The 16,696-nt window shown below is 37.8% G+C and overlaps 2 protein-coding genes across 2 annotated transcripts in view; one reads left to right on the forward strand and one right to left on the reverse strand.

Annotated features, from left to right (window-relative positions):
* Nucleotides 1–2,176: 2,176 nt before the first annotated feature.
* Nucleotides 2,177–4,191, forward strand: pth2 (parathyroid hormone 2). Its single transcript, XM_084097554.1, has 3 exons — nucleotides 2,177–2,427; nucleotides 3,032–3,141; nucleotides 3,687–4,191. Exons 1-3 carry the CDS (start codon nucleotides 2,305–2,307, stop codon nucleotides 4,051–4,053), a joined length of 600 nt encoding a protein of 199 aa, XP_083953680.1. The 5' UTR covers nucleotides 2,177–2,304; the 3' UTR covers nucleotides 4,054–4,191.
* Nucleotides 4,192–6,090: 1,899 nt separating this feature from the next.
* The window catches only part of tmem121aa (transmembrane protein 121Aa), a 30,756-nt gene continuing 20,150 nt past the window's right edge, over nucleotides 6,091–16,696 (reverse strand). Inside the window, exon 2 of the mRNA XM_084097767.1 lies at nucleotides 6,091–8,531. Coding sequence (XP_083953893.1) covers nucleotides 7,114–8,064 — 951 coding nt within the window. The 5' untranslated portion in view covers nucleotides 8,065–8,531 and the 3' untranslated portion in view covers nucleotides 6,091–7,113. The remainder of the gene's footprint in view (nucleotides 8,532–16,696) is intronic.

A 16,696-nucleotide genomic window follows, 5' to 3' on the forward strand; every position in this document is an offset into this window, starting at 1 on the left:
GTGATGAAATGTCACAAAGCTTGTGTACTCTTTTGCTACACACTCAAAAGTATCTAGTTTTTCTTCACAAAAAGAGTACATACTTTTAGGCCGTAGTATAAATAGGTGAATTGAGAAATGATTAGCAGTAGCCTATGAATCAATGATGCCACAATATTGCCCAGCTTCGGGTCCTGAAATCACTGAGACTTAAATTCCCAAAGAAATGGGATAACCTTTCACATTGAGAATGTGTTGTTTTGTGTGTTTTTAAAAAAAAAAAAAAAAAAAAAAAAAAATGACATCAGCTTTCTTGGATGAATCCTACAAATGTGCCACCCACAATCACATGATCATTAATGGCACATTACTTCCCTGAAATGACCATAACATGTCTGGCTGACTTCCTTTTAATGGGTGCTTAATGAAGGGATTTGCTTGGATAACATCACATTACTGTACATAATAGACAGTACAGACTTTTAAAAAGAACAGTAGACCATATTATTGTCTCAGGGAGGTCAAGGTTTGGCTTGTTAACATGGCTGCTGCTAGCACCTGCTTGTGGATCACAAAAACATCTTTCTGTGTTGGCTGTAGAATGCTAATGATAGGAATGCTAATGTTATCATAACCTTGATAATAGGAAAAGCATGAGCCATTTTTAAAATGTTCCACCCGTCACATTCCCCAAAGTACAGAATATTTATTTGTATTCAGATATGTTCAGAACAAGTAGATATTAATGTTTTGGTAGATAGCTACAGTGTATCTTGTGACAACAGTGTTTATTAAAATTAGCCTGATGATAAAATTAGTGCTAATTATGTCCGATAGAGTTTAGAATTTACTTTAACAATAATAAACACTCCAAAAAATCTCTCTTCATTTGTATGAACAGATGGCCTTTAAGTAAAGTTTACTCTGAGATTTTTCACAGTTTGTGAGCATGAAAAATCCAGAGGTTTGTATGAGGATATGAAAGACAAGGAGGTGAGGAATAAGAGAGAAGAGAGAGTGCTTGCTTGTGTAAAAAGAGCTCATGACTCACACTCGCGGTTGACGGTGGCGGTTAAAACTTGCAGATCTATGGATTACAACCAACATTGAGGCCAGAGTTTACTAAACGCTTCAGATCATTTCTTCAGCCTCTCGCCGCTGAATCCCCTGACCTCATCTTCCTCACGCCCTGATGCTTTCATTCTTGTCCCTCCACTCATGTCCGACGCGACCGGTCCACGTCGCTGTTGTCGTGCTCTATAATGACTGTCAGGACCTGCTTGTTTGAACCTTGCACTCACAACCGCTGCCCATTATTTTAAATGAGACCTAGCTAAAGTCAGCTTCCGTAACAAGCCTCCCTGTGCTGAATGAAAATGAGTGTTTTCTTTCGCCGGATGTCACCTATAAGTTGAATGTGTGTTTTTCCACGGTCTGATGAATGTTTACATTGAATAACAATGAAATATGCAATCATTTTCATTAGAAAAGAAGATGCTCCTTATGTATGAAACACAGTGTTGTCTGCACATGACTGTTTTAGCAGTTGTCAGATTGTGTCGAGTGTTTCTGAAGCAAAAACCTACCCGTGGTTGCGTAAAATGCGACAAATTGTCTTGTGGGGGATTCAGTGTGTTTGACAAGACCTTTCAAATTTAATGAGAGTGACGTTTTGCTTGGCCTAGAATCCAAACGTGTGCGTGGGCTACATGAGGACAGCAAGCACGTCACTTCAAATTTGGTTCGGGATCCTCATTATCGACCCTTATCTTGTAACTCGTGATCCTATAGGTTACGCCCAGTGACAGGTAGGTCACGCGCTTGAGTCAAGGTTATTATATGCCATAGTATGGAAACGCTGGAACAACTAGTTTTGATCATGATCATGTGGCACTTTCCAGATTTATCTTTTTCCTTTTTTGAGACATCATTAAGGTGTTCTGACGTCCAAACAGTTGTCTTTTCTCCTCTGATTCTTTCCTCTATTTTAAGGCTCCATCCAAACAGGACATTCAGGGGTGTGGCCTTCTCTGTTTCAGCTCGGTTTCCTTTTCAACAAGGAGAATGACACATGCCTTTTTATCTTTTCTGTTTCCCCCTACAACTTCTGACAAAAAGAGAGGTATATATAATCCCACACAACCAAATCCTGTATATATTCACACTGACACTTGACAATGCACAATAGAGTTTGGAGGTAGAGCTACAACCAGAGAAGTTGATAAAGCATAAAGAGGGACCATCGGCAACTTCTCAACAATTAATTACCTACCTAGAGCATTAGACAGAAATATTGGACAATCACAAACCTCTTTGAGACATTGCATGGAAGATTTGCAAACCAGCTTGGAGTCACACAAGACTGATTGGATTTTTGACTCCACACACTGGAGACAACAAACTTCACCACAGCAACACACAGCCAAGAGGAAGAACTACTCCACGAAGGTACCAAAAACATAAAAATTAATTTGACTATAATTGCAAATCATAATATTTTCAAGTATACATGAATACATAAATATATATATATTAAAATACTGTCTATTATTAAACAATATGCATGTTGATTTAAAAATAATGTATTACTATTTTACTAAATTTTTAAAAAAGTACATCTATATTGATTTTTTAAAAGATTTTGTAACGGAACAGGTTTTTCCTCTAGGTGGAAATTTTTTATTCATTCAGATTTTATCATTTTGAAATATATTGCAAAGCAGAAGATAAGTTAAAACTGTCTTGTATTTAAAAATATAAAAATGCAGCTATTAATATGTACCTTTTTGGTCTGTTCTGAAGTGCTGCTGTATAATGTGAGTGAATAAATAATGTATGTAGACATCTGAAATATACTTCTGATTGGCTGATATATGAGTTTAATTTCAAAGTTGCCTCTAGTCAGAACTATCTTCTGGCAATAGTCAGCATCCCTCGTAAATTACATTCAATATCTACATTTTAAATGTTGCGCATGCATATCCTCTCCCTCTCTTATCTGTACAGAATTTTTTTTCTAATATTATGTCTTGGTCAACATATTTATCTGTAGATGGTGGCTTTATCCTTGCCTCCTCGTCCTGCCCTGTTGTTCTTAGTCCTCATGAGTGTGACTCTGATGACATCTGCGTTTCCCCAGCCTCAACTTCGACCTCTCCAAAGGTATAACTGTTTCTCAAAAATAGGAGATTTATTATTATCATCGTTGTTGTTGTTATACCTCAATTTGAACAGCTGTAGCCTTGTATCCCTTAGGTGAAAACTCACCAAATTCTGCATGCATTAATAGTTTGTTTTGAATATCATTTTAATTAATTATGGGATAAATTAGATGTGTGGTTATTTACTAGTGGTTAAATTAGCAAAATTCAACACATCAAACACACAACTCCATTTGAGCTAGAGAATTAAAATTTCACATGGAAGTCTTTCTCCTAACATAGAAAAAAAAAATTCATAGAAAAGTTCTGGTTAACCTTAAAATTTTTTTTTTGGATAGCACTTATAAACCGGCTACATTTAATAGAGTTCTAGAAATTGCAGCCCTAATTATAGGTGTAAAAAACAAACAAAAAAACAGCTGCTCTGTAACACAATTATAAATCATGTTTCATTGTCCATTTAGAGTTATCATTTCATGCTTGTCTAGCGAGCTTCCTATTGCTCGCTGGACAAATTTCTGACACATCTCTCTCTCTTCTAAACAGCAACTTGCCTGCTATTGGTCAAGAGGATCCCAAAGGTGAACAATGGGAAGTGCTTTACCCCTCCATCTCGCTCCGTGATTGGAGCATTCAGATGCTGAGCGCCCCAGATTTTGGAGCAGCTAAGGCTGGGACAGAACAGCTGGTGGGGGGTGATTGGCTTCCGCTCAGCCAGTCACAGATGGAGGAGGAGCTGGTGAAGGGCTGGCTGGGCAACTGGCCTTCACGGGTGGGTCACCAGCAGAAGAGAAACATAGTGGTGGCGGATGACGCTGCATTTAGAGAAAAGAGCAAGCTTTTGACAGCAATGGAAAGACAGAAATGGCTCAATTCCTATATGCAGAAACTCTTAGTAGTTAATTCAAAGTAGTTATTATGTTATGTAATTGTAAATATATAAAATATTTAGAAAATCTTTGTGTTTTATGTGGGAGAAAAAAGCATTTGATCATCACTACATGAGATAATGTAACCGAGTTAAAGGGTTAGTTCAACCAAAAATGCTCTCATCATATACTCATTTTAATCCCATATTATTTTTCTGCATGGAACACAAAAGGAGATATATAGTACAATGCTTCTGCTGCTTTTTTTCCTCAACAAAAAAGTAAATCATACGGGGTTGGAATGACATGATGGTAAGTAAATGATGAGAACTTATTTTTGGGTGATCTATCCATGTTAAAAATCTGAATGTAGATAAAGGTGCTTTCTTTTCTTTCTTTTTAGATGATCTTTGAATAAGGAAAATGCATGATGTGTTTGTTGGTCTGATCTTGATTTGAATAAACACCTGAAAACAATCTGCATGACTGTCTGAGCAATTTAATGGGATTCACATAATATAAGCTGCCATAATAGATTTCATATAGGCACTTTGCTTTACCCCGAAACGGTGAAAGTTGTTCAGTTTATTGGTTTCAGTTAATTTATTGTAAAATACCAGCAAACTTTATTTATAAGCTGTCAAATTTACAATAAATTAGTGAATAGATTGATGCAAATCTCACAAATAACATTTATAGGTATAAATAAGTGTAACGGTTTCTGGTTCATTTAACATAACTGAAAACAGACATAACTGTAAAATGACAAGTTGTTCAGTAAGAGAATCATATTGACCTCAGTAACAGCTTTTTTTGTTAAACATTTTGACTTATTCAGTAAAATTTATTGTTGCATGAATCCAATATCGCAGCTCACATATGTTATTTGATTTTATTGATTAAATGTTATGCGATAAAATGACATATGCTTAAACATAAAGCTTTCTAATTGCAACTAGAAAGATCAATGTATCGACCAAATTGTTAGGGCTGTATAAAAAATTGAATAGGAAAAGTGTGTTAGAAAACACACTGGTAACAGGTTGCCTACATGTTTGACAGAAGATTACATTATCTAGATAAATAGATTTTTGAGGCACTATAAAGGTACCATGAAGTGAACCAAGCTGGTAAATTGAGCTGTGTGTCAGAGGAGATAAGACCTCCCATGATAATATTAGTAATTTATCGCCAAGCCGAATTATGATGTGCTTAAAATGGAATTTTTAATGTTCTGACAGCAGAAAATTAAATAGGGCCATGGTTAAATACACCCTCATGACCTCATTAGCCTCGAGCTAGCAGGCGATTAATCAACTGATTGGAGAGGCTTTAAGTATGAGGAAATCTCTGACGGCAGACACTGCGACAGCTGAATCGCTGCTTCAGGTTATTTGTTAGAATTTTATAATGTTTTTTCCCTTTACCTTTCAAAATGGCTTTACAAAGGTCAAGTCTTGCAAATAGTGCCTGGAGGGGTTGTTAATATCTTCTCATGAATCCTGTATGGATGGTTATGTATTCAAGAAGTCCAAGAAGTAATTTATAGGCTGTTTGTTGGGAGTAATACATTTCAGCAGAAAGTGATTTACTCACACAGTTGACCATTTATCTCCAGTTGTCAAAGATATCTAGGTGTCAGTTCAGAAGTGCAATTTATTGCTCTTATGGAACACTCCTAGAAATGGCATCTCTGTTAGGACTGAGAACTGTGCTATAGGAAATCTTCCTGCTGCTCAGGCCTCGTGGTGAGGAAGCCTATAGGAACTCTATAACGGTGAGATGGATGAGAGGGCTGAGGATCACAGGAACTGTAATTTATCACTCCCTACAGCTGGCCTACATGGCAGCCAGAGCCAATCAGCAGTAGCCAAATTGCTTTCTGCACCCCATTCTCACCAAGTGGAACTGCGTCTCAAAGCTCATGTAGAATCACCCAGTCCTGCTGTTTCTCAGCGGTTCTGGCACAAGTGTTGGCTGGGTGTGGGAGTAAAGACTGTGTTTTGTGTTTGTGCTGAAGATCAATGTTAGCTGGATCTACATATTTCAGCTGTCAATGTCAAACACACCACAGTTTCAAGATTATGGAGGTTTTATTACACTTTGCAACATTTAAAATGTCACAGCTAAAAGAAAAAAGAAACAAGATAATAATAATACAATGATCCTCTTTAAAAACATGACTGAATTGTATATTAATTCATGTATTATCATCCAATATTTTCTGTTTTTTCTAATGAACTCTCTTCCGTCCTCTCTTCCATTCTATCCACCCACACATACAAAACTTATAAAGGCTGAAAATGTTCCATTTGAATACCCAGGAAAATAATTCCGTGAGAGTTGTTTTGCTTTAAAACATGCTCACATTTTAACACACACAAAAAATAATTTTCATCTTCAAATCACATCTTGAAAACATAATTTGAAGTTCACGTCTTGCCTCAGATCTGTTTACAGATTGTGGTAAGACGAGTGGACTTAACTTCTGAAACTGGTACGTTTCGTTTCTCATTTTTCACTCATCAGCAAGCCCAGATGGGAATTTCCTCAGATTTTATGCTCAGATTTCCGAGGGAAAATCTGCAGAATTGTGTGAAATTGATTTAAACATGGTGAGCTGAGAGTACTGGATTTTGACTGACTGCTTAAAGGATTTTCAAACTAGCCAAAATATTTTATAAATGAACACACAAGGGGCAGGGCAACTTTGAACAACTTTGAAAATAACAAGCATTCAGATTCTACAGAAATCAGTGCAGATTCCATATGTGGAGCAAGGTGAGCCACCACCACTCAAATCTCTTTAAAAACAGCCCATATCTAACATCACAAAACAGCTGCTTGAAATTACAAAATCTGGTTAAAATCAAGATCTTGTGAGCTGCCATTTGTGCTTTTGAGCATCAATGGCATTTGAACACTTAGCCTAGATGAGTAGCACTTTACAAAATATTCTTTAAAATAGTAAACTTAGGGCTGACCTTCTTGCTCAGTAGTAAAAGGACCAGAAGAAAGATGCTTCATCTTTTCCTGGTTTGAACTAACTAAGATTTTCTTCTTTCCCCCTAACACTAAAGTCTAGACAATTTGGTCAGCTCTGGTCACGTGTCAATGACCTCACGGGCCGGTGAGGGCTCCTCTGGAAGGGTGGTCGTGGCGTTTGGTAAAGTTTGATTGTGTGGCACAGAGTTGTGCTGTATCTCCATTGCAATCCCAGCAGGATCTTGCGGGGGAAACTCCTTAACTTGTCGTCGGTACTCCAGGAAGGTGCAGGCCTTAGTGGCGATGGCAACGACATTCTTCCCGATGAAGATGGTCGAGACTCGGCTGTCTTGGAACAAAACCATGTTGACACCTCGGATGAGGATGGTGACTATGTTGATGGTCACTAAGCTGAGGACCGGGTAGAGCATCATCTTCTGAGGCGACACGTGCTCGCCCTGCACGCTGATCTCGCTCAGAGAAACGCAAGGCAGGATGAGCAGCAGGATGTAGCAGTAGAAGAACATCAGACCCTCAGCCCAGATTGGCAGACCTGTCCGCTGTGGCTCCCAAAGGTTAGCCTGGATGTCCAGGACATCCAGAAGGTCAAGAGCCACCCAGAAGAGTCGACCCCGCATGTCCTCCTTCTTCCGGAAGGTTCTTACGTACTCCATGCTGTCGAGTGCGACCAGGACAAGGTACAGTCCGGGTACGCAAACCGATAGCAACAAAGTCAATGCTTTCCTAGCTACCGTCTCCAGACTTTTACGGTCAGCCTTGTAGTTCTGGAAGACGAAGTAGAGCTTGATTTCCAGAACGAAGATGTAAAGGAACCAGAGGATCATGGCGTAGCCACGCTTCGCAGTCCTTACCTCAGCACCCACCCACACCGCCACATAACGCAGCACTATAAGAAAGCAAATATCTCCGACCAGGACGATGATGCAGACGCCGATTTTGCGTGGGCCCTGGTTCTGCTCCACAAGGTAGGCATCCATGAAGGCCATGCTGGTCATGATCACAATGGTGGTTAAACACACATGCCGCTTGTCGGGTGGCGGCAGAACCATGGTGCTATCTGTTAATCGAAGTAAAAAACGAACAAATCGTATCCTTCAAAAAGTAGCAAGGTTAGTTCATGGTGTGCAAACTGTTGTCCATCGATGCTGGTGACTGAGGAGCCCGTTTTGCAAAGCTCCACACAGTCCAAAGACCACTCTTTACCGCATTTTTGTGGCTTACATGGCCTCCACACTAATTTAGTATGTCAATATCTCTTTGATTCAGTGTGACCGTATTGTATAAATCTGTATGTGTATCCACTGCTGAGGCAGATTGTGTCGATTTCCTACCGACATGGGCCTGCTTGTGTGTGTCAGCTGACCCATATAAACAGCATTGCTGGACACTGTGCCGTTCTCTTGTCGTTGTCGTCACTTACTCCTGCATCGGGGCCAAGGGTGCACAGGAGTATCGTCAGTCGTGAAGACGGAAGGGGAGGTCACAGGTCTCTTTCTCCTCTGCCGGCTTAAAGCATCTATTAAATAAAGAAAGAAAAATGTGTTCACTTCAGAGGATGTTTTTGACCTTGTTCCAACTGATGAAGCTTTAAAACAAAACACTAGGGGTCACTGTGGTAATTTAGTACAATCAGGTGTAACTAACCATCCCATGAGTCCTTGGGTTTGTTTCACATTTCTCTAAAGCCTTTTATGTTGAAAAGGATTTAGCTGTTTTGAAGGGCACTGAATTTGTCATGTTTAAATCCAAAAAGGAATGTGTTTGTGTGTAAAAGTAAGTCACTTACAGTACATAGAGCGGGTTGGCGGACGCAATATAGCCTGAATTATGATTTCAATGTATTTTTTTCCTTAACATCTGACCTCATTCCTCAAGTTCTTACCGTGATTTAACACTTTTGAATACTTTTAATTGAAAATTCCTTCTTTTTGTATGAGTTCTATAAGCTCGGTCTCGCTATGCTGCATTATCCATATTTAGGTATGACAGTGTCAGCTTCTAGAATATCATTCCCTAATATTCCTATGAGCTCTGAGTCACCAGCTTCCATAGCAACGGTTTCTATTGAGAGAGTGATAATAAGTGATGATGAGTCTAACACAGCAGGGAACCCTCGGATTTCTGGAAAGCGAGATGTTATTGGATGTGCAACAGGCAGAGGGTGTGCACTCACTCTGATATCTTGGTGTGAGGTGGCCTGATGTGAATGACAATAATCCCCCAAAAAATTTCAACTGATTCTTTGCAAGTTTCTGTATGCACTGTGTTCTTATTAAGACCCAACTCACGGTCACATCTGGATGTTACTGCGACAAGATTTCCTCTTCAGATGGAATATTAGGGAACAACACATATATTTAAACAAGGGATTAGTGTTGATCTAGTGTCTTTTGTATGAAATTCCAATCACAGCGACATTTGTTTTGCACACTACTTACACAGCGGTCCTTCACAATCCCCTATTGCTAGTTAGTTCACGTCAATGCCGCTCATGTTTGATATATATGGAAGCAAACAGACTATTTGCTCATGCGTCTTCTCAAGTGATTGATTTCTATCTCAAAGAGATAAAAATCATGCACAATAAATCCATACACTGAGAGAAATACATGGATCCACAGAATAAAATATAGAGTGCATGTGGCAGTATATCTTCAATTGTGTATCTGCTGTTGTAATTTTTACCTACATTTATCTTGCATCTTGAATGCATTTAGCTTTAGATAGGAATTCTGGATACACTGAGTGTAAATTGTGCTATGGATCAATACCTCTTCTGCAACATTATGTAAAGCGACGTGATGGCCAAGTGCACATGCTCAGAAAAATTGCCTTGTTACACATAATTGAGTGACAGTTTAAATCAAGTTTCGTTTTCTGATCCCACCAATATTAAAATAGAACAAAGTAGAATTTTTTTTTTTTCCGATGACATCTGCAGTAACTTAATTGGTCTGTTCTTTTAATATGACTGCTCTTTTAAATTCCTCAGAACAAAAATTTGTTATGCATTGTGCTTAACACTGCTTTCGGCCTCCTTCTACTTCCTTTCTTTTCTATTCTAGTGCACAGATTTTCTTTTCTGACAACGTGACTCTTTGACCTTCTGAACTCTCATCTGTTCAGTTTCAGAACACGCAGCTGAGCGGAAGATTGAACTATTTATTTTGGAGAGGGTGCAGAGAACCACAGACTGAGACTTTAAATAAATCACACAAAGCATGATTTCTGGATTAATGTTTTAATGATGTATTTTGACATAAAAATACTCTGAATTAATTGCCAGATACTACATCAATCCTAGAGTATAACTGTTGTGACCACTCTGGACTGGTGAACCCTGAGAATAGTTCCCACTCTCCACCTCATTATTTCCAGCCCTGTCTCAAAAGAATCTTGAATAATAAAGAAGGATGGCTCAAATAATATTACGGTACATGTACTCACACATATGAAAAAGGTATCAATGTTAAGCTTCTTTGAATATGACATTCTATATTTTATTTGTTTCCAGATATTTGGTATTTGTTGGGTTGTCCTTCTTATTTTATGACAGATCTCACATACCTTGCAATATTTTCTGCACTTTCACATGGTATATTTATTTTCGAATAGAAATCTTCGTGATGGTTTGTAACAGGGCCGGAGTGGGGCCACTTTTCAACCCGGTAGTTTCAGGCCCAAGACCGGCCCACATTTTCCATGGTGGAATTCCAAATGACCACTTTTTCCAAACTGGATAAATGAAGCAACAGTTCAGCTCTTACTATTGTGTAGTTTGTATTAATACCATGGTTCAACAAATAATGAAAAGGTTAAATAATAATTCACTTAAGCTGAGAAGTTAACAAAAACTATTCCACTATTCCACAAGGATAGGTTGATAAATTAACAAAAGCAGAAAGAAAGAAAAAAAGAAAGAAAGCATTTGCAATGTATCCCACTCTTCCACAAAGATGCATATTGAACTAATGTTTATTTAGTAACAGATTTATTTGTATTCAAAAATATTCAAAAATAATGCTTTTTTAATAAAAAAAAACGTGATACCTACTCTCAGATAAATGAGGCCTATGATTAATCAGATGCAAATAGAAATATAAAACCAGTCCTAATTGAAAGAAAACAAGTTGACAAAAATATTGAATACAATATTGGGTGATAATATAGTATAATGAGAGATTTATAAGCTATTTTTGTAGGCTGATCATTTTTGACCGGGAACACCACAAGTGTGACTATGTGCCATTTTGTACAAAATAAAAGTTTTTCAAAACAAATTTCCTGGTGAAAAATTAAAGTAGACTAGTGTGATCAACAGTGCAAATTTTTTCATAGCTTGAGTTTTGTTATCATCAATATTAAATTGCATAATATTTGCAAAGTCTATGAATCGCCATGTATTGGGTGATACAAAAAGGCTAATATTTTAATTAAATGTTATATTTTGCTTGTGAATAGGTTGACAATGCTACAACAGTAGGCTATTAGCCGAATAATTACGTTGCTAATTGCTAATCATTACTAGACCTATCTCTCTTTACCTGTTGCCACTTGTGTTTGTCCTCTTGAAAATAAATCTGTAAGCTTGGCACATTTGGCAGCATCCTCCTCCAATGCCTTTCTTTTTTTCAACCTGGCTTTTTTAAGCCCCTCCTGGCCTCTTCCTCCCATCCATCCTCCCTGACGCGTACCGTTACGGTAGGGCCGGCCCAGCTATCGGTAGGCGCCGGCGGTGCCGCGGTACTAGCCTACCTGAGAAAACGTTTTGGAAAAGACGGGCTATGGACCCAACCAACTCTATGGGAGGTGAGGGGAGAACTCCCTCTCATGGTACAACCCATGCAGAGGCTGCGCGCTGCGGTGTCAGAATGCGGAACGTGTGTAGCCTAAAGCCCAATTTATACTTCTGCGTTGAACTTACGCCGTAGCTACGTCGTAGGCTGTGTGTAGCGCGCGTACCCTTCGGCGTACCCTGACGTGCACCTCTCCAAAAATGTAACAACGCGTCAACTCTACGCGGACGCAAGCGCTGTGATTGGTACGTGATCAGGGTACGCCGAAGGGTACGCGCGCTACACACAGCCTACGACGTAGCTACGGCGTGAGTTCGACGCAGAAGTATAAATTGGGCTTAACGTGACAAATGTGGGGGAAAAAAAGAAAAAATCCTCGACCGGCCCAAAAGTGAAGCGGCCCACCGGGAACTCTCCCGATTCCCCCGATTCCCCACCCCGGGCCTGGTTTATAGAGAAAGTGTGTAAATCTGTTTCTGACTACTTTGAGAGATGTATCAACACTGTATTCAATTTTTAAAGCCAGGTATCTGTATGGCAAGTCTATGTCCAAATAGTCAATCCATATTTTCATGACTTTTCTATAGTGTTAAGTAGGCCTATCGTGTCTCTTTTATTGTAAATTTAGAGGCAGATAATAATCCAATTTTGTTCCATTATGTTGTAATTTAAGCCAGTGTTTTAAATACTTTTCTATTTAGTTTGGTTTAATTGAGTTTTTATCCTTTATAAGATTTGGTTTCTATGGAAGTCTGTTTCTGCCTAATAGTAAAAAAGGTCATTTTGAGATAACTAAAGCTGTGAAATATAAAGTCGAATTAGGAGATCTAAAGTTGCAGTTACAAGAAAAAAAGTTTCATCTGTGAGAAAGAATCAAAGTCATAATTATGAGAAACAGTCACAATTGTGAAATATAAAGTAAAATAAGATATAAAGTCAAGTTGTGGATATGAAGAGGTGGAAAACTGTCCTCCATAGGTTTTCTAAACACAAGCATAACAACTATTTAATGTCATCTCATGGTAGGCTACAGTAGTTCAGGGCTTTTTGTAGAAGATCTTGCTTTTCCATAGCTGGTTCTGAAACTACAGACACACATGCACACACATTCCTCCCCCAATGTACTGTACTGTTAAGTGAAGAGAGAAATGGAGTGAGAGCATTAAATCAAGAGTTTAATTAAAGTGGCAAAACACATGGGAGCAAATAAGTGTCTGGAGTAGTAGAGAGCTCATCAGGCCAATCAATACACATATGAGGAATATTCCCCCCCTGTGAAGCAGACAAACCCTAGACACTCACAGGAGCCAATAAGGCAAAGCATTACAGGCAGTGCTCTAAGTTTGCTATTGGCTTCAAAATGCAACACAGTTGCACAGAACATAAATTGTACATGAAGTTACTGCATTGCAGCTGCAACTGGTATAAATAACAAATGAGACCTCTATAATATCTCAGTCGTTTCTCCTAGACAGCAATGGGAATAAAGGATGCACAATAGTCCTCCTTCTCAGATGTTTCTTCTGAGAAAAAGACCCCAGTGATATCACATCTCCACTTGATCTCAACACCTTTACCAAATGCATCGAGATAAGTCTGCAGAGATTTCAATATGAACTCAAATAGTTCTTATCAATTCTTCTAAATTCAAATGATATGAGATATGCTATTTACATTTTGTAGTACAAAATGTTTATTTCTTCAAAGGAATTTTTGGTGAAGCATCTGAGACACGTTAATATATGAAAGTTAATAAATATATATACAGTATAATAATACATAATTAAATATATAATACAATTAAATTAAATATAAAATAAAACATTATGGCAGGCGCATCACATTTTAAACTGAGCTGTCTGGCACCTTCTCTGGTTATGTACACCTCTGTTTTTCCTGGCTGACACAGATCTCGTGACTTCCAAACAAGCTTAGAGAAAGTATGGACAAAGTTTACTAAACAGTTTAAACACGGGGTGATTTGCATTCCGCATCGCGCGGCACCGGAGACACTTTATTAATTTTCAATGAGCACACAGCAAACTTTCCCGAAATATATTTTCGAGAGAAAGTTTCTAAATTATGTTAAATGTTTAATTTCTCATGCATACTTAACAAATAGAAAAACAAAATAGTTTATTTAAAAGCCAGAAGCCTGTGGCTCTGTCACACACACTGGAAGCTCAGGAATTAGTGAGGGGCTGAATATACATGTATGTATGCGTTTGTACAATGTGTGTGTCACCATTATGTTCAGTTCAGTTCAAGGACTTTTAGTTTGTGAACTCTTCAGTTCATGCCTTCCTTTGTTGTTTTCCCACCACTAGTTACTATGGTCACCGTCATTATGAGTTCTGTTTCAGTTGTGTTTGACTAAACTGTGTTTGCTTTATAGCTGTACCTTCACAGTCACTCTCTTCTGTTATGTTTAAAGTGTTTGCTGCTGCCTGCCTCTTTGGAATTATTATAAAACCTTGAGTCGTTTGGAACTTTATTCATCTGCCTTTGTCTGTCTTCCTGCAAAAACCGTCAGTATAAGCATGTGTATATATATATATATATATATATATATATATATATATATATATACACATATAACACAGATCATGCGCTGGTAACGTTCAGACAGCAGTCTGTGTTTATGTTTTGCAATACCAGGCCATATATCCATTCTGTGTTTCCACAGAAAAGGCTTATATATATATATATATATATATATATACACACACACATGCTTATAGGTTGCTTTGTTGCTGTGGTAACAGGCATCCATCAGACCGATACGCCAGACCCCCAATAAAAGAAAACAATAATGAGTGTGACACTTATTTCTGCTCAGTATAATGAAAACTAAAAAACAAGACCCTCTGTGCTTCAGCTTGAAGTAGAGGATTTCGTGCTCTTTCCCTCTTTTCATCTTGGTGTTATTACATCAAAATACTCTTAGATCAGACAAACCATATAGTTTTAAAGCCTTTTCTGTGGAAACACAGAATGGATATATGGCCTGGTATTGTAAAACATAAACACAGACTGCTGTCTGAACATTACCAGCGCATGTGTTTTCTGTGAATATGACGCATCTTCACTGCGAGTATAAAAAGAGATTCGGCTAATCATTATATGAATCAATTCAAAGGTCAGTTATTCTCATAGAAAGTGATTCAACCATCAATTATTCTAACAGAAATTGATTTAACACTCAGTATTTCTTTAAAAAAAAAGAATCAACAGTTAATTCTTATAGATTTCATGAGAATGTGACTTCTGCCATATACAAAATGAGGTTGTCCTTGTATCTCTTCGCCTCTCTGCCCACCTTTATCTGGTCCTTCATCTCCCAACCCTCATGAGCCAGGTCTCTCATCCTCCTCCATCTCTTTGGAGTCCTCTCCAGAGCTGTTTCATACTCTCTTTCAACTCTCCTACTCATTGATTGACCTCTCTCCCTCTTTCCACTGCATTCCTCCCCCTCATTCACTTAATTAAAACGGCGAGTGTCTGAAAATCTGAGAGGGGCTTTGTAAGGTAATGAATGAGCATGCATTCTGCTCTAGTTGGGAAAATCTTACCAAAAAAAAAACAAATCCTGGTCACATTTCACTTCAAAACAAAACTGTAAGATATTTTTGCAATAAGAAAATAAAGCCTATTATTATTTTTGCTTTTTATTTAAATTTTCTAACATTATTTTTGAGACAATTATGTGCATTTCTCTCCCAAATTTATTCCCTCCCCAATTTTGCATCTGTATGCTGTAGGCTACTATTGATTTTTTAATATAGTTCAATATATAGTTGTTTTTTTATTTAATTTAGTTTTGTTCAGTCAATTAACAGCTGTGAATGTTGTCCAAGAGCCCTAATAACATCAGCAATGGCACAGTTATATACGCTATATATATGACTATTTTCATGTAAAGACTTTTTTTGTTCTGTGAAATTTAAATTGTGTAAATTATTATTCTGAATATATTTATTTTCAATTACACTGACATTTTATCTGCTGTGTCTCTTATCAGTCAACAATATACATTTTTTTTCCCCTCTATTTCTGAGATATAAACTCGCAATTGCAAATTATAAAGTCCGGATTGCGGGATATAAACTCGCAATTGTGAGAAATAAAGTGAAAATTGCGAGATATAAAATTGCAATTCGGATTTTTTTTTTTTTTATTGCAATTGCGAGTTTATTTCTTGCAATTGCGAGTTTATTTCTTGCAATTGCGAGTTTATTTCTTGCAATTCTGACATATTTTCTCAGAATTGCGAGATATAAACTCACAACTGAGTTATAAAGTCCAATGTCTTGTATTGCGAGTTTATATCAGAATTGTGACTTTACAACTCACAATTGCATGTTAAAGTCAGAATTGTGTGATACATACTCGCACTTGCATGTTACAAAGTCAGAATTGCAAGTTTACATCACGCAATTCTGAGAAAAAAGTAGAATTGTGAGATAAAAAGTCACAGTTCTTGCCTTTTTTATTTTATATTCCGTACCGGAAACAAGCTTCCATAGAAAACCCTGTCTAAATGTTATGAAAATAATGCCAAATTGTAAAAAAATTAAAAAATTAACTGGCTTAACTTTTTTTTAAAGTAAAATAAATGTCTGATTTTGAGGATGAAATATGTCCCAGGCACGTTCTTGACATTGGTTTCCACTGTCATTTTTTTCCCATGTGACTGTGTATGTATCATTGGCACTGTGAATGGACTCTGTGAGTAGGTCAGTCAGGAACAGACAGGACCGGAGGGGAGGAAACAGAGCTCAGCAGAATCAGATAGAGAGCTTGACGGCCTGAAGGCTTCTCCAGTAATCATATCAACATGTTCATCCAGCCTGGCAGCCGCAATGAGCAAAAACTCCCTGTGGAG

Source organism: Abramis brama (assembly GCF_963993115.1).
Source record: "Abramis brama genome assembly, chromosome: 21".
Taxonomy (NCBI): Eukaryota; Metazoa; Chordata; class Actinopteri; order Cypriniformes; family Leuciscidae; genus Abramis; species Abramis brama.